This window comes from Vanessa cardui, chromosome 27 (assembly GCF_905220365.1).
Source record: "Vanessa cardui chromosome 27, ilVanCard2.1, whole genome shotgun sequence".
In the NCBI taxonomy this organism is placed as follows: Eukaryota; Metazoa; Arthropoda; class Insecta; order Lepidoptera; family Nymphalidae; genus Vanessa; species Vanessa cardui.
The window spans coordinates 3,021,737-3,048,576 of NC_061149.1; the positions used below are offsets into that span (position 1 = coordinate 3,021,737).

General features: G+C 30.4%; 1 protein-coding gene across 4 annotated transcripts in view; it reads right to left on the reverse strand.

Moving 5' to 3' along the window:
- LOC124541216 (PTB domain-containing adapter protein ced-6) overlaps positions 1-26,840 on the reverse strand; it is a 94,015-nt gene that overhangs the window by 39,811 nt on the left and 27,364 nt on the right. The window contains exon 1 of one of the 4 annotated variants that reach the window (XM_047119092.1): positions 22,535-22,794. The exons of 2 other annotated variants lie outside the window; for them this stretch is intronic. In XM_047119092.1, the coding sequence (XP_046975048.1) occupies positions 22,535-22,626 (92 nt within the window). In that variant the 5' untranslated portion in view covers positions 22,627-22,794. Of the gene's footprint in view, positions 1-22,534; positions 22,795-26,840 lie in introns of those variants that run through there. One more of the 4 variants, XM_047119088.1, reaches the window with a different exon arrangement.

The window sequence follows — 26,840 nt, forward strand, 5'->3', positions numbered from 1 at the left end:
TTAAAATCCTCGAACATGTTCCATTTTTAAATTTATCAATTCGTTTCTGTAGTGCGTTCGCTAGATTTAATTCAAATGAGTCATATCTGTGACTAAACACAATACCTTTCACTTTCAGACTTTGTTCGACGTTATACACTTGTAAAAATCTAAATAAATTATAAGCAACATAGATCTGTAATTGATTAATAAATTTTCTGCATTATTACACCGTAATATGTTGCTTTGTAAGTTATTATGTTGTAGTATGTTATTAATATAAATGCGAAAGTAACTCTGTCCTAACCGAATGTTGTCGCTACGGTTTTTGAAGTGGGCAACATTATAAAAAAAAAAGAAAACATTGGCGGGAATTTAAACTCGCTCTCGGCAGAATACACTGGAACCGGAACATTTTGATAATTTTAATTTTCATTACTGTATCTCTTTATATATTCTTTGCTTAATTTGAATAAAGAAGAACGTTATTAATATCAACAATTAATTAACAAAAATTACTTTAGCTTATACGAATTTGACGAAATTTGGTATGAAGCAAACTTGAGCTCTAAGAAAGGACATAAGGTACTTTTTTGCCTAGCAATTTACAAACAGACTCCTAAGACGCGAGCGAAGACGATGGCGACAAATAGTGTGTCAAAAATATAACCGTTTCGTTCAAAATTACAAAGCAAGTAATACATTATTATTAACCATAACAGTTCAGTAATTTAACGCGTAAAGTGATTTTAGTTTTCTGTTACGATTTTGACCTTAAAATGATATCAACGATTGTTGCATTCAAAAGCTTCGAAACGGACCATTGTATACATTATTGACAAATTAAATGCAATATTGAACTTTATTATGCATGTATTAAAGTCTATTTACTAAATCAAATTTACGCAATAGTGACCGTGTAAGACGGTTAACCGTTATTTCGACGATTGTATTTTGAATTTCAGAATTCCTAGTCTCCTATGGTTTCATTGTGTAAATACTTCTTTATTAAAAACGTTCGAAATCTCAAAAAATAACTCAATATCAAATAATACAATTAAAAAAAAATACTTTAAAAATAATATGCATACATAAAAAAATAATTACAGACAAGGCTGTATGATGAAATAAGTTTGCGTTATCAAAAAAAAAAAAAAACTAGTGATCATCTCTAAAGTAGTAAGTTACTTAAGTTATTACATATATATTGTGATACATAAAGTCATTATGAGTTAAAATCATTCGCTACACAACATATATGCTATTATCTTCTAAATAATCGTAGGTATCACGAAAAGTGACATTGGCAGTTTTTTTAACGTATGTTTAGTAAAGTCACAAATCCTTTTCAAATGGATTTTACCTTAATTATCATTACCACAGAAAAAAATTGAAATTGGAAGAGAATCAAAAATATTAAAACAGTAACTACCTATTTGAGTAACACTTGAGAGAACAAAATATTAAAAATCATATAAATAAAAGTTTAAAAATGGAAACGATTCAATTAAGTATAGATAATATTTATTAATCGAATTTATTCTTGACTTAACTGGTTGGCAGAATCATTTAGGCTGAAAATGCTATACCAAATGATATCAAGAAAAAATAATCTGTAATTATGCCTGTCAAAGTCAAAAGTGTCAAAAAGTTTTTTTGACATTTCATGTCATTTTTTTCTCTTCTTAGAAGCTGCGTTAATACAGATACCATTTCCACTGAATGTTCTGCGTTTTCATTGTACATTTCAACAATGAATGACAGTATGAATGGTGACCACTACAAATGTTTATTTATAGCCAGTCCTATAATGGTCCGTCCCGCCAGTACCAGGGCACGAATTTAGTTCGATTAGACTAAATTGACCTGGATGTTGACCATCGGTCCTCAAAAGGTTCTAAGACAAGTTTGAAGGGAATAAGGTCAAGATGTTGATAATAGGACTGTGGGGACCGAATTGTAGCGCATAAATAGTTACTTGTTACACCTTGTCCCCATTCTCAGAGCATACTGTAGTACTAATACTTTGAGTAGTGTGTACACCGGTTTGAATGGGCCACTCCGAGGTTCCGGGTTCGATTCCCGACCCCGATGTAGAAAATAATCATTACTTTTCTAAAGAGTCGAGATGACCCAGTGGTTAGAACGCGTGCATCTTAACCGATGACTCCGGGTTCAAATCCAAGCAAGCACTGCTGTCTCATGTGCTTAATATGACTTTATAATTCATCTCATGCTCAGCGGTGAAGGAAAACATCGTGAGGAAACCTGCATGTGACAAATTTCATAGAAATTCTGCCACATGTGTATTCCACCAACCCGCATTGGAACAGCGTGGTGGAGTATGTTCCAAACCGTCTCCTCAAAGGGAGAGGAGGCCTTTAGCCCAGCAGTGGGAATTTACAGGCTGTTGTTGTTTCTATGTTGTCTTAGGTGTTTGTGGTACCGTCGTTACTTCTGATTTTCCATAACACAAGTGCTTTAGCTAATTACTTTGGGATCAGAGTAAAGTATGTGATGTTGTCCAATATTATATATTGTAGTATTTACTGCTTAGTATGGCTCTCATTACTGAGTCCGTAGGGCTAATATTAACTAACACGGCATTTTCAAATTTGGAACGTTAATGTGATTCCATTTTCGTGCTACGTTTGTTGTTCCCTCCGGGGAACTTTCTCTAGTCATGTCAAATTATGAGGCCAGTGCATTGCTGTTTGCATACATAGTTTTGCACGATAAGGTGTCTTGCGCAAATAATATCCCCTGAGTATATCTTGATGGAAATCATTCTAAGAATAATAATCATTACAATCATTCAATTATTACAAACACATGATACTTATTTTAATTTTTAATTTAATAAATAACAATTTATATTTGGCCTTTTTATTTTATATTTTTTTACAACAAAATACTTAGTTACGAAATTTCTGTTATGGCAACACTGTATCTATAGACGAGAATATCAAGATAGGTTTGAAAGAGTTTATATAACTTCGGTCTGTGGTTGAATCACGATAATCATAAACCACAACGATATTTCGTCGTATTTCATGATTTCCTAAGGTTTTAGTGATCACACAATCGTTCAGCTCAATATTGTTGTCTAGCAAGGATGCAGGAAGTCTCAAAAATCTGGGGGTCTTCGTGTTTAACGTTACATCGAAGATGGTCAAGTCTTGGCCATCTAAAATGACCCTTGGTCACAATCTTGAAAGCTAATTTGTTCATCATAACAGCCATTTTACGTCCACTGCTGGACATAGCCTCAATATCACGCCACTGTGGTCTTTCTCCGGCTACTCGCATCCAGCTCCTGCCAGCCGTCTTGTGTAAGTCATCACTCCACCGTGCCTGAGGACGTCCTACACTACGTTTGCCGAGACGCGGTCTCCACTCTCGTTTTACCCAACGGTTATCAGCTCTGCGACAAATATGGCCAGCCCACTGGCACTTCAGCTTACTTATCCGGTGAATTTGTTATTCATTCAAAATCTCCTCCGTAAAAAGTCGACTTGAAATGTCTTTTAAATGCTCCAAATGATTAGTCCCAAAATATTGCTTATAAGCTGAGATAAGATGGCCCAGTGGTTAGAACGCGTGCATCTTAACCGATGATTGAGGGTTCAAACCCAGGCAAGCACCACTATATATATGTGCTTAATTTGTGTTTATAATTCATCTAGTGCAAGGCGGTGAAGAAAAACATCGTGAGGAAAACTGCATGTGTCTAATTTCATCGAAATTCTGCCACATGTGCATTCCACCAACCCGCAATGGAACAGCGTGGTGGAATATGTTCCAAACCCTCTCCTTAATGGAAGAGGAGGTCTTATCTCAGCAGTGGGAAATGTACAAGCTCTTATTTTACTTTAACTTTACTTTATTGCTTATAAAACAATTAGATAATATGGTCTCATTCATCAATTACCAATCTGTTTTATAAGAGATCACTATTGAGCATCAAGCCAGAAGACTTTTGGACTGCCTGTCCATTCAGAGTAAGAAAGCCTTCGGCAGTTTTCAAATTCATTGCTTTATAAAGTCTTAAAGTCTTAGTACCTTTTGAATCTAAACGTCAAATTGTGACACAATATGTCATTCTCGATCGGTAAAGCAGATTATCGCTCACACTGAGCACACGAAAATAGATCTTAAGGTGACAAACCTTCTCTTACTCCGACTGTACTTTGTATGATTTGTACATTTCTGAATATTTGTTGTTATTTTTATTATAAACTAGTCTCCTGATTTTTAGGGGTTATTCGTCAGGGCGTCTCTTGGAGTTCAAGCTACTAAACTAACAAATATATATGCATGTATAGATAATAATAATGATTGATTTCATATCTTCATGGCAGCCTCCTTGAATTAATATTTATTATCTGTAGAATATTATTGCACGCAAAATATGAATTGTTTTGACGTTTCTATCAGCGGAGAAGCTGTTAAGAATAGAAGGGCTAATATATCATAATTAAAACTTTTAATTAACTTTAAATCTATGCTTCAAATCGAAGTGAAATCGGACTTCAAATTAAATTTTTGTACTTTGGCGTATTTGGAACTTGCTGTTTACAACAACCAAATTATACAAGAACGGAACATTATTATATAACTTTAATGAATTGGAACAGCGTGGTGGAATATGTTGAAAGCCTTTTTCTCAAAGGGAGAGGAGGCCTTAATCCAGCAGCTTTACAGACTGTTGTAGTTGTTGTTGTTGTAAATATTAAAAGGCTCAAGTATACTTCAAATATGATAGTACAACTATTTAATTACATTTTTTGTTAATGAAAATATCTTATCTGTGGCATCAAATATTTAAAAAAATAATTATAAATATTGTGCTTCAGGCATTGTGATTAAAATGTAATGCAAATATTTTCTCACGTATTATATTTATCTGTGCACACAATGGCGTCATGTTCGCATAACGTTTATTTTTTTATCTATGCGTTTCCAGCCATTATTGATGTTGATTTGGCTTTATCACTATGGGCTCTTTTATCTATAGTAATGTTGTACCTATTTTTATTATTTAATTCTAATTTAAGTCTAGGAAACCGTTATTATTCTTTTTTATTTACATTAATGATAATTAGCCAACTTAACAATAATATATTGATATCTCTTTCTCACTTCATGGGTTGAAAAGGATAACAAGTCCCTTACTTGTTTTCAATTACAAAAAAATCAACATAAAATTTTTCAAGAGACAACATGCAGTGTATGACTTACATAAAAGTATTGAATTCATATTTAACTAACAATTCAAAATGGTTTTTAATAAGGATCAATTTATATAGTTAATACATAATATGTATTGATTACTGGAAATTATTGTGAGATAACATTTTATGGCAACACTGAAAAATTTAATGTCAGAGCTCCTTAAAGAGTTTTAATTAAAAAGAATGATAACATATATTAAACCTCATTTAAGAAATACGTAATAAGTTTTGTAACTAAAGATGAATCCTCTTCGATTGCATAAACTGTAACTACAATAGTTAAAGGAATATTATTTATTAAAAGCACTTAAAATATAATTACAAATAATTATGTAATTATAAAAGTGGAGATGAAATATATTATGCATTTTTGTTTGTTTCAAAACTAAATTTATGTCGAGGTTAATTGTATACTCGAAGTAATTAAACTATATCAAGATTATTATTAATTTAATGTTAATTGAAGGCTTCTTGAAGCAATCTCGTTGAACATATGTTCAAGAAACTTTTTTTTTTAAGGAAATGCAGACAAGCGGCTGTTCGGTCACATAGAGCCTAATATTATATTTTTATGTCTTGGGGTCATTTTTAGTGAGAGCGCAAAAATTGCTTTATAATTAATGCTTTAAGTATAAATAATGTATACAATTTGCGTTGTGTAAGGGTTTAGAAACATTAACAAAGGAACTCATTTTTTAAAATCAATGCAGCGCCACACATGTGGACCAGTGTAAATCCTTTAGCGTATCATTTGACGGATTGATTTAAATTAGAAGCGTTGTTACTGTTGTTTACACAGTAAGTAAATTAATAAAAAAAAATATTTTAATTAGACTTTATTATATGTATTTAACTAAATTTGAAACTACTTAATGAATCAGTAATGAAAACCTGCGTAATTATATTTTATAGTCTGTGATAGATAGGTTTATTTTTAAATAAATATAATATATTTATACTGGTCACCATTTATCTCGTGTAATGGGCCGATTTCCATACCACTATTAAACTTGTTTTTTGTCGTCTTTTAGGTATTTTCTAGATTACATAAGATGCTGATATGAACTGACTTGAAACTCATAATTGCCACACATGTTAATTAGAAAGTTTTTTTTTTTTTTAAATTAAATTAATTAATAAAACTTGGCAATATTATATATATAACTAGCGACCCGCCCCGTCTTCGCACGGGAACAATACTGACAGTAAATATATTAATATATTACAGAATGTCTTCCAACGTTTTTAAATTTTTAGTCTTTATCAGTGTTTTTTACTATATTGTCCATGTATTAAATACAAAAACCTTTCTCTTGAATCAGTTTATTTAATAAAAAAAAACTGCATTAAAATCTGTTGCGTAATTTTAAAGATCTAAGCATACATATACAGACAGCGGTGAGCGACTTAGTTTTATACTATTTAATCTGTAATATAATTTTCATTTCTAATCTGTTAAAGGTCACCTGTAACAAGATGGCGGTTGGCGCGAAAACAGCGAACCGTTTGAGGTTAAAAGTGAAAGAAATCACGCCTTCCATTGTTATTACAATGGGAACTGTCGTCTACTTGTATTCGAGGTAAACGGCCTGCGGTTAGCGATAAAAATTCAGATATTCTAGACGTTACTAGACGTCGTTATAACTTGGAAAGATATGACTATGTACCGTAGAAATATCTCAGGTAATTTCTTTTTTATACCTAAAACTAAAGATTATTAGTTTACTGTATGTTCGTATAGTTTTACATGTAAATATATTTGGTACATAATCTATATCTAGATCTAAGAACTCATAATAATTGCTGCTTGGAATATATCATATTTTTTCATCATCATTCATCATTTTTTTTTTAGTTCTGAAATATCGAGTTGGGACACAATCCTGTAATGATATTTATGCTGAGTGGCATTATAAATAAATAAATAAACAAATCTATTTAATCAATAATTTAATCTAATTTGTTTTTTTTTTCTGTTTTTAGCTTTTTGTCTCGTTGCCTGTAGCTCACTCATAGTTTAATACATATATCAATATCTATAGCTATAACTAAATATACGTAAGATAGGGTTTCCTTAATATATAAATGTATGTTCTATGTATTATTTTGTAATGCCTAACTGAAAAACTACTACACCAATATACATAAAACTTATACCAGAATATATGTTTTATTTAAAGAGTTACATTTGAAGAGATTTCGTTTTTTAAACACATAAAATTAAATGCGAAAGTTACTCTGTTTTCTGATCTTTCATGACCTAACCGCTAAACCAACTGGTTATAAATTCTCTATAATTTTTATGACAAACTGTTGACGACCACGCTTTAAACGTGAGTAAATGAGCGAGCGATCTGCATTATTATAAACTAGCAACCCCACCCGGCTTTGCACAGGTGCAATAGTGATACTAAAATTGTTTATTTACGAACTTCTAAAATTATCAGTATTTCTGAACTACATTGTCCATATTTTTTATACAAAAACCTTCCTTTACGTAATTTTAAAGATCTAAGCAGACTGCACAGCGGTGATCGACTTTTTTATACTTTGTAATTAATACGCTGCACTTAGTGTTAATTATTAATTATTTTTACATTCTGTGTTTCGTTTGACACACAAACAAACGCGCTTCGTATGTACGTATATATACTGTTAATTGTACATTTTGCAAATTAACACGTTAAAAGCTGACGTCAACATGACAATTAATCATTACTTCAATAGCAACGAGTATTATACTAAAAAGTATTTATGTATAAATATTAAGTAGTCAATACTTGGTGTTTACTGAATCTTTGTTCTTCTCGTTAGGATCATACAGCAATACTTAGCATAGATATATATATGGTTTGAAGAGTGAGTAAGTCAGTGTAGCCTATTAAAGGTATTAAGATAAACAAACCTTATTTTTAAGTATGTCATGTGAGTTGCCAATAACTCAGCTATATAAAGTAAAGTAAAAGTAACAGCCTGTAAATTTTCCACTGCTGGGATAAGGCCTCCTCTTCCATTAAGGAGAGGCAGAATTTCGATGAAATAAGACAAATGCTTATCTTATAATCGTTATAATTTCCAAATATTTACAGGAACAAGTCTTGAAACTATATATTTTTGATCATAGAAGTTTTAATGAGGTATTACTGAAAAAAAAACCAATTTCAACCTTTAAAGCAACAAGAGAGCGAACAGGATATCCTGAAGGCTGTTGTTGGCAACACTGACGATATGTCAGAATCGTGAACACAATTTGATCGTATCGTATTTTTGAAGTATTGAAATTAATTTGAAAATAGAATATATTCGATTCTGATTATATTTTAATTGTCTCGTGTTACAGATTAAATAAACAAAATATAATTTATTAATCTGTATTTCGAAATGGCATGTTAAACATAAAATTAAATTAAATAATATGGTCATTAAGAAGTGTTTATTACTGTTTAAATCATAACTTGTTTCGAATTAAATTTAACACTATACTTGTACGTTTAATTTATTTTTCATACAGATGGCCTTTATGTACCCTACACAAGGTAAACAAAAACATCCTTGCATAAAGTAATTGTTGCTAAGATGTTTTTACAATAATTACTTACTATTTAAGAACAAATTGTTTTTTCTTTTTTAATTGCGGTAGAATTTGGAACTTTAACAATGATGCTTTGGGCTTATAACGTTAATAAAATAATAAGAAGGTTATGATTCGTAAAATGAATTTTCAGTGTCACCTTATGACATAACGAATTATCGTTTATGTATTACAAGTGTATACTTTATCGTATTGAGAAAAGGTCGATTTTCGAATGACAATATTTACACTTGTGTCATTATTGTATTGTATAATTATGACATAGATGTTTATTTTTATAGTTAGCCTCTTTGTCACGTTAGCGAATATACGGCCTAGACATATTTCGAGTTTAATGCCATATTATCATCGTATTGTTTATATCTTTACTATTTTAGTTGAGTTTAAAATTATCAACTATTTAACTAATAGTGGCGATGTTTTAGATATACTATGTATATATGTTGGACTCAAACGCCATGTTTCTTCGTTATATTATTTAAATTAAAAAAAAAATGTACAAATATTTTTGACATATAGAAAGCGTTTGTCAGATTTCTATATAATTAAATTTTGTAACTTTTAAAGTGAGGTGAGTGTACTAAGTTTATACAGTGTTAAATAATATCGAATGTCATAAATTATTTTAAGGTCGCCATCTTGAAAAAAACATTCCAAATTGTATAGAGTATAAAATGACCGCGTTGTTTGTAAAGATGTTTTTTGTTTATTGTTTCCAATATTTGAATAAATTTAATGATATTTTTGAGTTTCATTAGTTAACTACAAGACAAAAATTAAACAAGACTATTAAAAAAATAAAAGGATTTTACCTAAATGAAGTTATACTTTTTGTAGTAAGGAAAAACAGTCCTTCAGACAAAACTCATATTAATTTTAATGATAGCTCATTATCATTGGTGGAAATATAGTTTTTCTCGTGCAGTAATTAAGAGTTTTAGCCGTTTATGGAAACAAAACAAGGTTTTACGTCACTGGTATTTCCTTTATGTTACTGAAAATTAACTCAAACGTTCACGTAATACAAAAACATAAAAACACAATGATCGTCTACGAAAATCCTTAAATAATGGAGTTTAATTTTTTATTTTAAGATATTTTTAATGATCTCATACAACTTTCTTGATGGAAATATGTCATATGGGACTATTAAAGGTACGTAAGTCACATGTAGGGTTTAAAACTTATCTTAGTCGTATAAGAAACTAACAAAATAACAATACAAGATTAAATTGAAAGATCTAAGCATACACACTTTGTTTTATACTATGTAATGACGTTTCAAATATATTATTATCATACGTCATTTTGGTATTAGAATAATCCTGGTAATCCTGTACTTATTCGTGTGTTCTCCATGACGCACAGAAGCTTTATTCTGGAATCAAGTCGAATCAAAGCAGCCAATCCTTATTTATAGTACCCGTTTCCAATCCTATTATGATCCAGCTTTAGTAATATAATTGTGTAGTATAATAAAACGGCGATAAAACATTTGATTCGAGGCGATGATACTTGAATCGTCAATCTTTGGTCGCATAACATAAGGAAATCTCCTTCGCGAAATACTTTTAAAATTGCTCTGAAAAAATACTACCTAAATCAAAGCAATAATGGTTGATTTTTGGAATCTTCATTATATGTATGTACTCATACTATATTATATTATATTATATTATATCATATCATATCATATCATATCATATAATATCATATCATATCATATCATATCATATAATATCATATCATATCATATTATATTATATTATATTATATTATATTATATTATATTATATTATATTATATTATATTATATTATATTATATTATATTATCGTTTAATTTTTTAAGACTATCTTATGTTTTTTGTACACCTATATCATTCTTTCTTGTACATCCTAAGGTTGGCTGGTAGAGAATGCAGTAGCATTAAGCCCGCCTTTTGTTAATACTTTTGTATTGTACAATAAAGCATTAAAATAAAAATAAATAAAAATAACATATAATACTTATGTAATGTCACAGCCTTATCCACCTAACCTTAGATATATGTTTGCCATACTACTTGCTAATAGCTCAACAATATTGTACCCTAATATAGTGTTTGGCTATACCTTTATATACAGGTTATTCTGAATTTGACGTATATCCGTTAGGAGGATCACCTATCAAGGGGTGACTATTTGCAATAATTTTAACCCCCATATGAATAATCTGAAAGTGAACCATTTTCTATTTCTAAATTTTATTTAAATTTTATTACGAATTACCAATAATTTTGTATATGCATATATACTAGCGGTCGCCCACGGCTTCAGTCGCGTTTTAGGGATTTGGTTGTCATTTATTAGGCGAAAATCTAGTCTATGTCATCATTGAAGTTCAAGTTTGCTTCGTACCAAATTTCATCAAATTCTGTTCATTGGTTTGGTCGTGAAAGAGCAACAGACAGACAAGAATTACTTTCACATTTATAATATTAATATTGATTTTAATATCTTATATCTACTTTAATTTTACTTCCTAAGTTCCGATGACAGATTAGTTGACGTTTAAAACGTCATATTTTTCGCAAATCCGTATTAAATGACAGTTTATACAAGATCTCGACCAATGACATCGCGTCAATTCGTTGTTAAATCATTACTCAGTATAAAAGAAAGTCGTTTAAAGTTCGTTTGCTGTGTATACAAAGGGATTTTTCAATTGTTACAAACATGCATAGATGTTGATCATCTTATATTTTATAAGGGCAGTGCAATGGTTGATATTTAAATAGTAAAAAAAACATATAATTAATGTAAACTGTCCACAGATTAAATTGACACAGCAAAATAGTAACTAGTTTTTTTTTTTAAATTGGAATGACATTTATGCCTTTGCAAAGAAAAAAAGCAAAAGTTCGGAATTTGAATTATCATAATCGTTAATATAAACAATGTAGTTCTTATATTGCGAATAGTTACTGGTTTTTTCATTCGTAGATAGTCCGGCATCAATCACTAGAAATTCTAGACCTACTTTCTAGTAAAGGGCGTCTAAGTGGGCCAGTCGAGAACTAGAGATTTGCTTTACTTTTTACCTAACTGTGGCGGAACGAAGGAGGATAATGTGATAACCTTGCACTATTTTTTATTAATAATTCTAAAAACAATTATTAAAACAAAAATCTGTCACTAATTAGCGCTAGGTTGTAATGAGAAAGCATGAAACAATGTATAACGTGTTGTTAATGTTAATATAACAATATGGCGGACAATTACTGCCATATTGTCTAAAAAAATTAATATATTATTGTATTTGAATTAATTCCATTCGTATTATGGAAGCGTTCTGTTTCGATTAAAATGTGATCTTTCTTAATTTTTTTTCTTGTGAATCTTCAAGGTGGGTTGGAATATTACATAAAATACATCTAAACCTATCTATAAACAGATACGTACCTACATGTAGTATATAATATATACAGTGATTTGTAAGCTATTACAATCCAAAATTAGAAATAACGAATCATGACTAGACTTGACTGAAGTAGAAAGGTCGTAAAGATGCCATCAAAATCTCTCCGTAGAATCGCAATTCGGATTCTCTTTGTAAAATAAATGTATAACTAAAAAAAAAAAGATTTCTCTGATTGTATTAATTAATCTATAATAAATGTCACTCGAGATTTTAAGTTGTCATTCGAATCTGTTCAAAAGTTTTAAAGTTGGAATAAAGAAACTGACACGCCTTTTAAAGTTAAGAAAAGTTTTTTTTTTTTTATTTAACACAGGCAATCTAGTTAAAGGTCCAATTGATGTAAGTGCTCATTATCTATAGACAGTACAGTCAAAAGTATAAATTATTCCTTATCATCGCTATACGTACCTTGGGAAGTAACTCAATCTGACTCAACTATCATATACTGAAATACTATGAGTATTGCTTTTTGGTGGTATATATGTGTTGAGTATGTTGTACAGAGATTTACCACCGAATTTATATATATATGCGCGTATATTTTTTCCATGATTGGCATTTAACTATGTGTCATACAGAAAACGCAATAAATATTTATTTTCAAACATACGCGACCTTTAGTGTCAGCGATAAGTATTTGTTTAAAAACATCAGTATTTTATTTCCCGATCGATAAGAATTCATCCTGATGATAGCATAAGGTGAATGGATTAAATTTTTTTCCTGGGATTCCCCAAATAATCATAAATGGGATTACCAAATCTCACTAAATATTGTATCCATAAAGAATACCGGTTTTTATTTTTTATTTTCTATTAACGTGCTTATTTCCGGAAGCAGCTTTATATAATGGCAAAGAGTAATTTATATATTTATACATACAATAAATATGTAAAGCTGGTATGAAACATTCCTTGAGTCTCATTCTATCTGCTAGTAAAATGTGTGCTCGTATTTACCTGAAACAAAAAAAACATCATTATTAAAATTTAACTTGGCAACACCAGCATAACATTACAAAACAATGAAATCTATAAGTACCATAATTTAAATTCTATGACACAGAAACCTTCGAATGTAAAGACAAATCAACAGAGATGAAAATACATATATTTACTTAAGTCAAAATATAATATTTGTTAAAATTTTATTTCTATTGTTGACTCTAAGATTAATTAGGTAGTATTATTGGAAAGCTCCTTGTACCTAAATTAATAGTGGTGACTCAGGGTAGGTACCCAAACACTTAATAATTTGTTTACGGTCAAAGGTGAAAACAGATAGGAAGAATAATAAACTTATACATACTCTATGGTCAGCTTAAAGTAACAATTTCATGATCTGTCAAAGTCAAGCTCGATCACTTGGCAGAAAAATGGTCAACCGTCTTCAAAAAAAAAAAAAAGAAACGAATTATATAATTTGATTTTCGAGCTACACGTGTACGAAGACTTTGAACGTAACTTTGTACGATGTTAATTTCTGAACAAATAATAATGTCCGGCGTGTCATCGTTGCGTTTTAAAACCGGTTGCAAGTATTCGCGCCATTCATTATTGTTTATTGAATTATTTTCATTCAACTTAAATAATATTTATCTATTTTTAATTACATTGTTGTTATACAATTATTTAATCACAAGTTTTTTTTTCATCGCAAATGGGCAATTGTTCTGCGAAACGGACCTATAATCAGCAGTATTCAGCCTAATAGCGAATACTACTTTTTTTTTTTTTAATATGACCACAATAATTTTAATTTTGCGGTTTGGTTCGATCATGATTCGTGTCTGACGTTGACGTTTTATGTACAGAATTGATTGATGTTCAATGATGCCTTGAAAATATATTTTTTTTTTCGTTTAGTTTTTGAACGCAGCATTTCGTTCGATTTATGGAATGGAACACTGTTCTCCTCCTCGAGATAACTTTTTTTGTTTTTATAGATATTGACGAGCTTAAGTGATATAAATAAAATATAAAAAAGTAGACATTAAATGACATAATTGTCAAAATGTTTTTTTTTTCAACAAGATTATTATAATCAAATTGAAGTATTAAGGTACTATTCATAGTATTTTTTTTTTCATTAGAAACAATAAAATACATTAAATATACATAATAACTAACTAGTAAAATAAACTGTTGTTAATATAACTACTTTAGTACTAATATATAAGTGTTTATAGTTATTACTTTAACCTCAGTTTGACAAGTTTTAAGACAGCGCGATTGCAACTCGACCTTTGTAAGCTGTCAAGGTGAGAACCGTCGGCGGCGATTCGACGAAATTGTACAGAAAATCGATTTGCTGAGATATTTACTTCAAATCGATAATTTGAATCGAATGAGATTATATTTAAAACATTTTCATTTATAAATAGAATGTAATAAAAAAATTTAAATGCCTTAATTTTATTTGTAAAAATCGATTAAATATGATATATTAAATATCAAATATTTTTAATATTATTTTTGTGTATGTATATCGTATATTTCGTATCGTATCGTATTAAAGGCTATTATACATATGTGTTGTAAATTAACGTTATCAAGAGACCTATTTTCAGTTTGCAACAGACAGTGTTTTGTGTGTGAATTAAAACATTGCAAAACGATCGTTGAATTTTATGCAAATCATCTTGGATCAGCTGTGCTGTGTCCAGTTTTTTCTATATTCAACTTTATTTCATTGTTTTTTTTTTCAATTATCGTTGTGTTATTCTTTCTGAACGATCTATGGTTTTGTGCTTTTATTTTATTAATAATAACGCGATGACAGTTTGGTTAATTTCTTTTTGTTCTTAATTTAAGAATATAATAGAGTTGATCTTGAAAATAGAACAATAAATTCAATACGACGATACGAAACAATAATGTCTTTGCATAATTATAATGCTGCCCATACACGATAGGAACTTCCGCGTTATATGCAAGTTTATTCACATGTGTGGGTTTGGATTAACAAAGAACTTCTCGGTTAGATAACAAAGAGTTTTTGCGCATAAAGCGGTTGACACACTACGCATACTAAGGGATATTGTACTGTTATTGTTTGTTTTACCGTTTATTGTTTAAATATACTTACAACATTTGCTTAGTGACTTTTTAACATCGCTATCTACTATGCTACTTATATTATAGAACATAAAACTTGAATAAAAATAAATATGGCTGTATAGAGAAATACCTTTACAAAAAAAAATACTCACATTACATTATCTGTCGTTTTCTATTAAATGTGTCAAAAGGAATTATTTGTCATATTTCCACTAAGATTGACATTTGTATTAACTTAATTATTACAAAATTAATTAGTAATATATTAAATGATTGTATATACAGTTCTTTTGTAAGATTGTGTAACGTCGAGACAGCGCTATTGTTAATTATTATTATACAGACAAGTTATGCAAGTCGATTGTGTACATTCAATATTTGTAGGAAACAATTATCAAACAAATGAGATTTTAATTAAATTATTTATCTTTGTATTTAACTATGACACGACTCAAAATTAATATAGAAAATTTATAAGTAGAGAAACAAAATCATTTACCCATCCACATAGATGATTAAAAAAAAACAACAAAAAATAATTGTTCTAAATAAAACTTAAAAAAACATTTAATACCTTTGCTAGCATATCATGATTTTAAAAACGTGCATATTTATCCCACGCCATAATCATCTTTCATGTAGCAATAAAGATGCGTTCACGAGTACTTACGTTTCAATATAAGAAATGTCATTTCGACATATAAAAAGTAAATTGTGAACGACACGTACAAACTTTAAGAATCTATCTATTCTATCTAAGGATTAAAAGTATTGTCATAAATTGTCTGTATATCTATTTTATATAGCTGATAGTCGAAAATGAACGAAGATAAATATTGAATGAACTATAAAACAAAGTAGAAATCGTTCATACCACAGACAAGAAAGGGAAAACATGAGTTTTAATTTACCGTACACTAAGCTGTTATAACTGGATTAAATTATAACGTTATTAAAGTAAAGGTAATGTTTATAGTCGGTTTTTTGTTTAGCCAATAAGAAACAGGCTGTAAATCTGCGATTAATATGTGTAATAGTAATTATTAATTACTAGTCGTTTGCTGTTGGGTTTTTCTATAGCAAAACTTGTCAAGAATCATCTCACTTTACGTGTGTTTAACGTTTTAAATTACTTGGTGGTTAGGCCATTTGGGTTGGGGCCGTCTGTGTAGGTACCAGCCACTTATAATATATTTAAAAAAAAAACTAGAAAATTAAAAAGAGAATATCCATATCACGTACAAAAAGTTCTATTATGTTAATTTCCTTCCTAGCCTATATTATAAAATAAATATATGTTCTCAATAATTTGCTATGAATTAATAGATAGGATAGATATGTCAAATATAAACTATTCTATTGTATGTTATCACAATAATATCATAATAAAAGTTAAAAATTACGAACGACCTACTTACAAAATGGCCGATTTATTTTGTTTGATAATAATATTTCGCGCTTAAAGTTCATATGCGGTTATCGCGTTACGATTATTGGGTCACGATTTAAATTATACTATTTGAAACAGGAAAAATACACAATGGTGAATAGATTTTTTAATCTATGTCCGAATTAATTTGATAGAAATGTTTTAAGTGGAGGTAAGGAGACGCATTACGTATAAAAAATGATCCTTAAAATGTACATAATTTAATAATAATATCTTTAATATAAGACCATTACAAGGGCTCAGAGTAAGTCCACTATATCAATAAAAAGTCTAATTAAAGAAATATATGGATAATGTGTGCGCTACTAGATGTGAAGGAACTCGCTAATACGAAATGAAAGTTAGACATCGACGCTTATTTCAGATTATTCTGCTAATCAAATTTGTCAACCATAATAAAAGCATAAATGATAATTACCGGTAATATCTTATTGCAAATTGGCAGAATGACGCTATCATTCTGGCAATTTCTAGAACCCTTTTTTCTTTTTTTCGATGACGCTTTTTCCTATGAGATACATCTCCTTACCTCTTTAATACATTGAGTATCTAACAGGTAAGAAGAAACGTAATTTTGTATATTTAATTTATTTATAAGCACAAAATGATTTATTATTATTACAAGAAAATCATATCCGGTAATAATTAACGATACGTTATTCCTTAAAATAATTCCTATTAAAATTAATTAAAGTTGTAATTAAAAACAAACATTTATAGTTCAAAATAACAATGTATTGATTAAATGCATCAATGAGAACGTATAAATAATACCAGACGTCAATTTTTATTTCATTGTACTGATAAAAGTATATTTATTGTACAAATAAGATCGTTCATTGACTTTTTATAAATAAAACGTTATAAATTGCTAATATTAAAAGCGCGAAAGTTTATGACACAAGAAATTACTCTTTAAAGACTGTTTCTAATGAAATTACATATCAAAGAATATTACATCGATTTATAAGACACGATTTCCATTAATTTTATTATGTTTCTTTCTAAAACGACATTTGCACGTCCGTAACGACTTTGCCTTTAAGGAGGCCGATTTACACAGCAAAACTTGATTAGTGATTTTTGTTAGTAAATGCTCAAATAGTGCGTCAAGAGTCAACTTTCCATGATTTACAGGAAGTATAGGGTCAGCAATCTGACATATGTCTGGAGCAGCCATGCCATTAAATCCTCTGCATTTTTGAAATACATAAATCGTGGATGTCACGGACAACTTGGTATTTATCAGCTACTTTAAAATTTCCTGACCATTTGGCCACAAAGGCATATTTTCTTATTCTCATTACACCTATGCTTTATTAGACCTGTCGTTAAAATCGATTTCATAAAATAACATGTACATAATTAGAGCTATCGTTATAATTGATTTCATAAAATAAAATACACATTTAATAAGTTTCACGTAATGTAACTAACTATTGCTATAAACGCAATGCCATAAATTGAAATACATATTTAATGGGTCTTACATAATGCCCATTATAACTTACTTAAACGATTAACAATTATTGGGTCTCTAATAATGACCATAGTTTCAAGTTATTATGACAACTCTCTCACTTGTTTCTCTGTGTTGACAATAAAACCTTTTCTAATATTAATGGTGTCTGCATTACCAATTTTTAAGACGTTATATATCATACGATGGTAAAGAACTTACCGTTCTTTCTCGAGAAAAGGACAATTAAAGCGCCCAATCTTAGACTCTTACTGTGTTGCCCTACACAAAACCCAAAATCTATTTTATTGCCTTGTGAATTGTTTCTGTTTATATTTTCTATTTTTTCAATAGTGCATGTGCATTTTGTAGGCGCACCAATTAACCATCTTTTACGTGACGAATACGCCACTAACATTGGGACCAAATATGTTATGTCCTGTGTGTGCCTTTATTTAAACTAGTTCACTCACCTTTCAACAGTGTACTGCTATTTATTGTAGAATACATGGTGAGTAGGTGGTACCAAACTACTTGCACAAAACCCTACCACCAAGTATTTTGAACGACTAAATATTTCTGCTTGATAATGCTGAGAGATTAGGTTTCATTTGACTCTTTTTTTGTCTCTGGTAAGTTTAAAGTGCAAAATAAATAAAAACACCGATATCGATGTATCCTTCGGAACGGATCCTACAAACGGAAATATGTCTCGTCCCATACAATTTCCTCGCCTACGTAACATATGTATCGTTATCAATAAACTGCTTAGTTTCATTTAAAAAATATATATAGACATGAGTTATATATAATACTAGAGACCCGCCTCTATGATGCTGATACTAAATATACTTACTGCAGAATGTCTTACAATGTTTACAGTTTGTCAGTCATTCTCTACTATATTGGGCATGTATTATGCACATAAACATTCCTCTTGAATCAACTATGTATTAAAAAAAACCCGCTTTAAAATCCGTTGTGCAATTTTAAAGACATACATAGGGACAGACAGCGCTATACGATTTTGTTTTATGCTAGTTAATGATGAGAACTAAGACGGCCCAGTGGTTAGAACGCGTGCATCTTAGGCGGGCACCACTATATATATATGCTTAATTTGTGTTTATAATTCATCTCGTACTCGGCGGTGAAGAAAAACATCGTGAGGACACCTGCGTGTGTCTAATTTCATCGAAATTCTGCCACATGTGCATTCCAACAACCCGCATTAGAAAAGCGTCGTGGAATATGTTCCAAACCCTCTCCTTAATGGAAGAGGAGCCTTAGCCCAGCAGTGGGAAATTTAAAGGCTGTTACTAATTATGAAGTATTGGTAGCACAATAAAAAGCACGGATCTAGGAGCTGATAAATGAAAGCCTGCGAATTAATTCCATTATCCTAAGCGTAACCAATGTTGGCGCGAAAACCACAACGTTCGTATAATATATACGGAAACGCTTAATGGATTACATTATTATAAATATCCGCATAAAATACTACTTATACATTTATTCAAATTCTAAACCTGGAAAGGTTTTTAATAAGACATTTAATGATTCAATTTATTTATAAAATAACTTACATCAATATCCTTCACGGTTATTTTTAAATAAGCTAATTCTTAGTTATATATAGAAAAGAGTAACTAATGAGTTTCTTGCCGGTTCTTCTCAGTAGAATCTACTTTCTGAACCGGTGGTAGATTCACTTAATTGTTAATTGACGATTCAAAAGTGCTTGTAAAAGCCCACTTGAATAAAGTTTATTTTGATTTTGATATTACTCTAGCTTGGAGCGTAAGTGACATCATATTTACGGTGTTGATTAGTTATTTTGTTGTTATTAGGTGGTACAGGAACTACAGCTTCAGAATATCAGCTGGATTTGCTGTAAATTAGTGTTTTCTAATATATGAGAATCATAAGATCAAGTCAGATAATCATAATAATCAACCACAAAAGAGATAAAGATGGCGTCAATTTGACGCGATGTCATTTCTCGAGAGCTTGAATTTAATCGATAGTACTCATAACAAAATAATGGTGTATTGAATGACAATATAATGTCAATTTGGTTTTGATTATATAATAATCAAAAACTGTTAGTAATGTATAATATAGTTGGGCTCAATATTTTGTTGTTCTTTGATTTGAATAGGCTGTATGTGTTATATATGTCTGCAAAATTAAAAAAAAAATGTTCAATATATATGGATAGCAATTAGCAGCATTCAGTACGAGCCCCTCCAATCCGGCTCTGGGGGTAGTGGGGGTAAGGTTTGTCCATCCCATATTACTTTTATGTTACAACACATAGTACTTTTATGTTTCAGTTCTTGGGACGATTAAGGTGAATATAATATCTTTATTAGACAGGGAAAGTGCCATTTTTAATGTTGTTAGGTTAGGTTAATATTTCTTACCGTATAATCTTTATTAATTGTGAACCATTGGCCTATTAGTCAATATGTCTATTTTAAATTTAAAAAAGAAACAGTAAAGTAATCAAGGTATGTTCACACACGCGTATATAACCCAAATTGAACGAGATTGAACGAACGGGTCCCAAATAGTTTCAAAATACAGAGTAAAAAATATGAGATCACCCACACACTTAACGACAGGTTTTTTATTTTTTAATCTACATAAAGCACATGTTCATGGATTCTGTGTCACAAAATCACAAAAAAGGTTTACATAAAAGCGTATAAATTAATTTGCTCCTGGCTGTATTGTAATAAATTAAAAATATACATTCACTAGTTTAAAACTCGTAAGATAAATTAATGAGGCATTGAAACAAATAGTTACGTGATAATTGAATAATTTTACAACGATAAATATTGTATCTACATTGTATTTGTCTATGTCAACAGACAGACTTCACTTGAACAATATATATTTCATATATTTTTTATGTAATCGTATAAATCTCTTTACAAACACTATAGAAACTTCTAGATATAAATACGTGTGTTAGAGGTTGAGTAAGGAATCGTGGTTTGTTTTTGTTTAAAAAAAAAAAAATAAAAAACCATAATATTATTCATGAAACGAATTTATTTTGACGAATGATGAAATATGACTTGTTAATTAGCTTCGCCGTCATTAGAGAGAAAAATTGTTATCTGACATTGAAAACTCCGCCATCTTTTTTGTTTTTTTTTTTCTTAAATATTAATCTGACTAAGCTCGCATATAATACAGTTCAATTATAACTTAACGTAAAATAAATATGTTTATGAATTATTTGAGATGTAATCATAAATCACTGTATATATATACCTACTTAAAGTTTTTATTATTTATATAATTAGAAAGTGTCTAACTACAAAATAACAAAAGGGCCTTTATTATCGTGGTGTGCGTGTCAGCTATGCTTGACACAGATCAAATGTCATACTACATTACTATATAGCATGCGTGTACTGAGTGGACAACGGTTTGACAGATCATGTAGATCATCATAACCAAAGACTTAAAGCTATATGAACTTAAAAAAAAAGGAGAAATTATTACAAAACGTGAACAACATGTCAATTTTTTTTTTAATTCTTTTGTAGTGGACTGCGTTTAAGCACAACTACCTTCAATACGCGTAGGTATCTTAGATGATGTATAAACATGCAGATAACAAAGATTACTGCAATTTAATTATGTATTAAAATATTGTTTGCTTTGTTCATAATAACTGATGTTTATGTAGCATCTCACGAACAATTATGTGGATATCTCTAATTTATTTAAATATACAACCTTCATGCTGGATCATAATCACGCGGCACACATTCAACTACAATTTGTGTAATTTGTACCTTTGACTCGTAATTATAATCATATTTAATGAATTTAAATAATTATAATTTTCTACAAAAAAAAAAAAAAAAAACGGTAAAATACAATTAATTTCAAATTAATACAATATACTATTTTTTTTTTAAAAGCGAAGGTTATAGATGACTGGGTAATTTTTACTTTTACGTGGATTAATATTATAGTTTTATATCTAAATCAATTAATTTAAAACTTTAGTTTCGTACATAATATTTACATAATAACCTCATTATGTTTCTACGTGTATAGCAAAAAAAAAACGACCTCTACGCTAATATCGACAAGTGTGTCAACAACATAGAAACGCCAAACGTGTCTAAAGAGTAAACATAACAAAACAATAATACGAGTACACTCTATTACAATAATACTGTTGCTAGTTGAATAACTTTAGAAATATTTAAAAAAAAAATCGTCAATAAATCCTTTTTAGTGAGAAACTTTTTACAAAAAAAAAACTGACCTTGAATTTGATTTTGACACTTTCCCATTCGCGCCAAATTCGATTTCGCTACCGCCGTAACTCGTCACCAATGGCACGTCACCTTCCGCCATTACTATTTTTTTATTTAACTTTTTTTTTTTAAATCACAGGTTCACAACGTGTTCAAGCTTAAAGTTATAAGTCCGTATCACGTCTAAATAAATGTTAGTTACGTAACTTTTTTTTAATGTTACAACTAGCGCGTCTGACGGCCAGTGATGCACTGAAGAACTGACCGATTATTTTATTGATGCTAATGATGAACGCGAGCTCAGATAACATATGACGGTCTACTGTCATTGATAATGAAATGTTTTAAGCAATAACGCTCTAAACATTTTAACGTTTTTTTATGTAACTACCTACAGATAAATCATTATATTTTTTAGCTATAACAAAGCTTAGAAAACAAAGAAAAATTTTTGCTAAATAAAAACATTCTAAGTTTTTTATATTTTTTATCTGTGCGTAATTTAATACGTTGGACATTTATAAAACATTTTATATGAAAAATCATAAATCATATCCTAGCAGCCGTATGCGCATAGACTGTGTAATATTTCACACACGCAAACATTTTTATACGCAATGTATCCGCTTTACATTTACTCTGTTCCGGATTTCTTCATTTACGTAATAATGTACTTTATTTAGCAAGTATTAAGCCGCCGTGTTATGCTATATCAATAATTTCTGACTTAAATATTTTTTAAATAGTATGTTTATCTGTATTTAATGAAAGACAGTTTTTATAATCTGTGGAAGACATTAGGAAATAAAATACTTAGTAATGTGATTGTGTGATATTAATATGTAATATTATCAATTTATGACCTCCTGTTTCAATTCTATCTGTAATAAGTTTCGATCTTTCTAGAACAACATGAAAAATATGAAAGTTCGTTAAACAAAAGTTGTTTTCGATACGCTTAAATATTGCATTATAAAAGAGATTTCCTTAACTTTATAGTTATTTAATACGTATATGAGTGTTTTATATTGTATTCTTATAAAATATACTTTATTCAAATATCCGCTAAACAAAATGCCTGGTGTAATCATTTTTAAGCATATTTTAAAAAAAGGGTGTACTAAGAACGTGTTATTTAAAAATCAGAATTAACATTAAAGTACTTAGAACAATGTAATAACAAAATAACATTCAATTACCACAGATGATAAAAATAACAATTAACGTCACATGAAAACTCCTTTTTAAAATTAGAACTTATAATTCAGATCTTGTCGCAAAAAAATATTTCTCATTTAAAAAAAGAACTGTTACGCTATCGCATAAAGCTGTTCCGTTTCCCGTACAACGTCACTAACTGTATTTACCAGATAATAACGCCAGACTCACAAAAGTAGGTATCAGGGTATTCCGTACAAAACAAAACTCGTCACTTGGGCGATAGTGTTGACGCCCCAAAAAATTACCCAGAATTAATAATGTTATGAGATTAAAAAATAAACAAATTACGCAGTACGATATAATAATAATACAGTACATAAATACCGGTATTGTTGTAATTATACAACAACAACAGCCTGTAAATTCCCATTGCTGCGCTAAAGGCCTCCTCTCCCTTTGAGGAGAAGGTTTGGAACATATTCCACCACGCTGTTCCAATGCGGGTTGGTGGAATACACATGTTGCAGAATTTATACAATATGAAATTTGTCACATGCAGGTTTCCTCAGGATGTTTTCCTTCACCGCTGAGCACGAGATGGATTATAAAGACAAATTAAGCACATGAATCAGCGGTGCTTGCCTGGGTTTGAACCCGCAATCATCGGTTAAGATGAATAATCTATATTAATACTACAAATTTGAAAGGATCCCTGTTTGTCTGTCTCTCTTTCACAAATAAACTTGAACTCCAAGAAAGTAAATATGTAGGTTTCTTTGTCTGACACATGACAACCGACACCCTAATACGCGTGCGAAGCCATAGGCGACTATTAGTATATCAAATCAAATCAATTTTATTCAAGTAAACTTTACAATGAAGCGTTTTTGAATCGTCAACAATTAAATACTACCACCGTTTCGGAAATCAGCTTCTAGCGAGAAGAAACGGCAAGAATATCGCATAGTTGCTCTTTTCAAATAAACAGATTTACAATGCTGTTGTAAATGTGCAATTTACAGTATTTAGTGTCCTATGATGAAGCCTAACGCCAGGCGTTTCTTTCTAAAAAGTACTCTTTTAATGAATAATATAAATATATATGTATGTAATACTGTGTTTGAAGGGTCAGTCAGTGAGTGTTAGATGGCCTATGTCTTTCCTTTGGGTTTAATATTCACTTCCAATTCGGTTCTGTGGAAAAAACTTAAAACAAGAGACATATTTGTAGTTATAATACTAGCGATCTACCCTGGCTTCGGGTGCAATGGAAACTTCTTTTTTCTCTCGCTGGAAAAACGCATTACGCGCTTCCCCCACGTGATGGAAAGTGGGGGGGGGGGGTGTGACTCATCGGAGCCCTGGACGCCGAGTGCGCCCAAGTACGCCAGGTTTACCCACTAAAAAACCGGCGGTACCCTCTCCGTCTTTCGGTGGACGTCACGGGATCGCTTACCCATGCTACCGTGACGCCCTGGGGTGCAATGGACACTAAGTATACTATAGTTTTTTCTTGTTTATTTAGTATATGTCCATGTTACATACAAAAATGTTCTTCTCGAATCACGCAAAAATAAAACCGCCTCAAAATCCGTTGCGTAATTTGAAACATCTAAGCTTACATAGGGACAAAGAGCAGTAAGCGACTTTGTTTTATACTATGTAATGATGATATTAGTATAAATGTTATTAAAATCAAATCAGTGATAGTTTTAATCTGACCATTAAGCGTAATGAGATTCCAGATCCATATTATAAATACGAAAGTGAGTTTGTTTGTAACGCTTTCACGTATTACCTACTCAACCGATCATTATAAATCAGAAAAGGACAGAGTACCTACACGTGCTCCACACGCAAGCGAAGACGACGCGGAAACTAGTGTGAATATAGAAATTTGAATGAATCTTAAATAACTTTTTTTTTTACTAAGGAGTTCGCTTATGTAATCACGAATACGGCCACACTTTTTCTTTATATTACACCCCGCAAATGTCTTCCTTGAACATGACATTTAATTTGCTAAATTAAAAAAAAAGAACGTCATTTGTTTGTTTTACGTCAGATGAATTAAAAAAAAGCAGCTTTTTGTTAGTCGTCAAAGTGTAAATATATATAACTTAGGTATAAATATATATGATTATGGTGATAATAAAGCAAGAATAATTACGTTTTTTTTTCGTTATGACGTATAACTGCGTAGGTGCAAATTATTCTGCTGATGTATGATGGCAACGCGTTGATGACTTTATTTTTATTGGTATTTTATTGTTTTATTTTGTTTCCTTTGATATTTTGTTCAAAAATTATAATAACATGATAAATGCAATAAAACAAATGAAAATATAATTAAAATTTCTTTTCGTAGGCTCTTACAATTTTCATATCGATCCAGGTTGTAGATTATACTAAAAATTATTCAAAGACGGCCATATTGTTTATTGTTTTAATAGATTTTTAAGTCTCTTTGTCTCGAAGTTTTAGTGTCGTGTAGCCGGAACATAACATTAGGAGGAAACTACTGCAGATTAAATCCTCTAGTCATCTTATCTTTATTATCAATGTATCGTGAATAACCGAACTGTTTCCGGTAAAGTACGAACAAAACACCGATTTCCGGGAACATTCGTTTCGCTATTATACTGTTATCTGTGGCAATAAAATACGCACTGTTCCTTTCGTGTTGAGTATTCTAAATTTAAATGTATTTGTTTCTATATTTAAATGTTTTTATTTTTAAATAATAAACTTTTTGACTGTCTGTATTATATGACTTATCGGTGTATTGGTTAACCTATTCATAGCAGTATTTTGATTTCCCATTTAGGCAAGGATTTTGTCTAGAGTACCTTTTTTTTAGCTGGAAAACATAAAGTAGGGGATACGGTGGTGGGAGTTTGTCGAATGCGCCGGAATACCCACTAAGAGAAGCCGCGGTACCCACTCAGTCTCTTCGAGGGGCGTCACGGGATCGCTGTTTAAAGTCCCTGGTTTAAGTGGGGCCTTGACAATCACCAAACGTCAAACTGCTTTACTAGTGTGCGTGTATATATCAGTCGTGATTCGACTGACCACTATATATAAATTACCGTAGTAATAGAAAAAAAGTAAACCATACAAAAAATCTAATTGTCTTAACAAAGATTTGTTTCA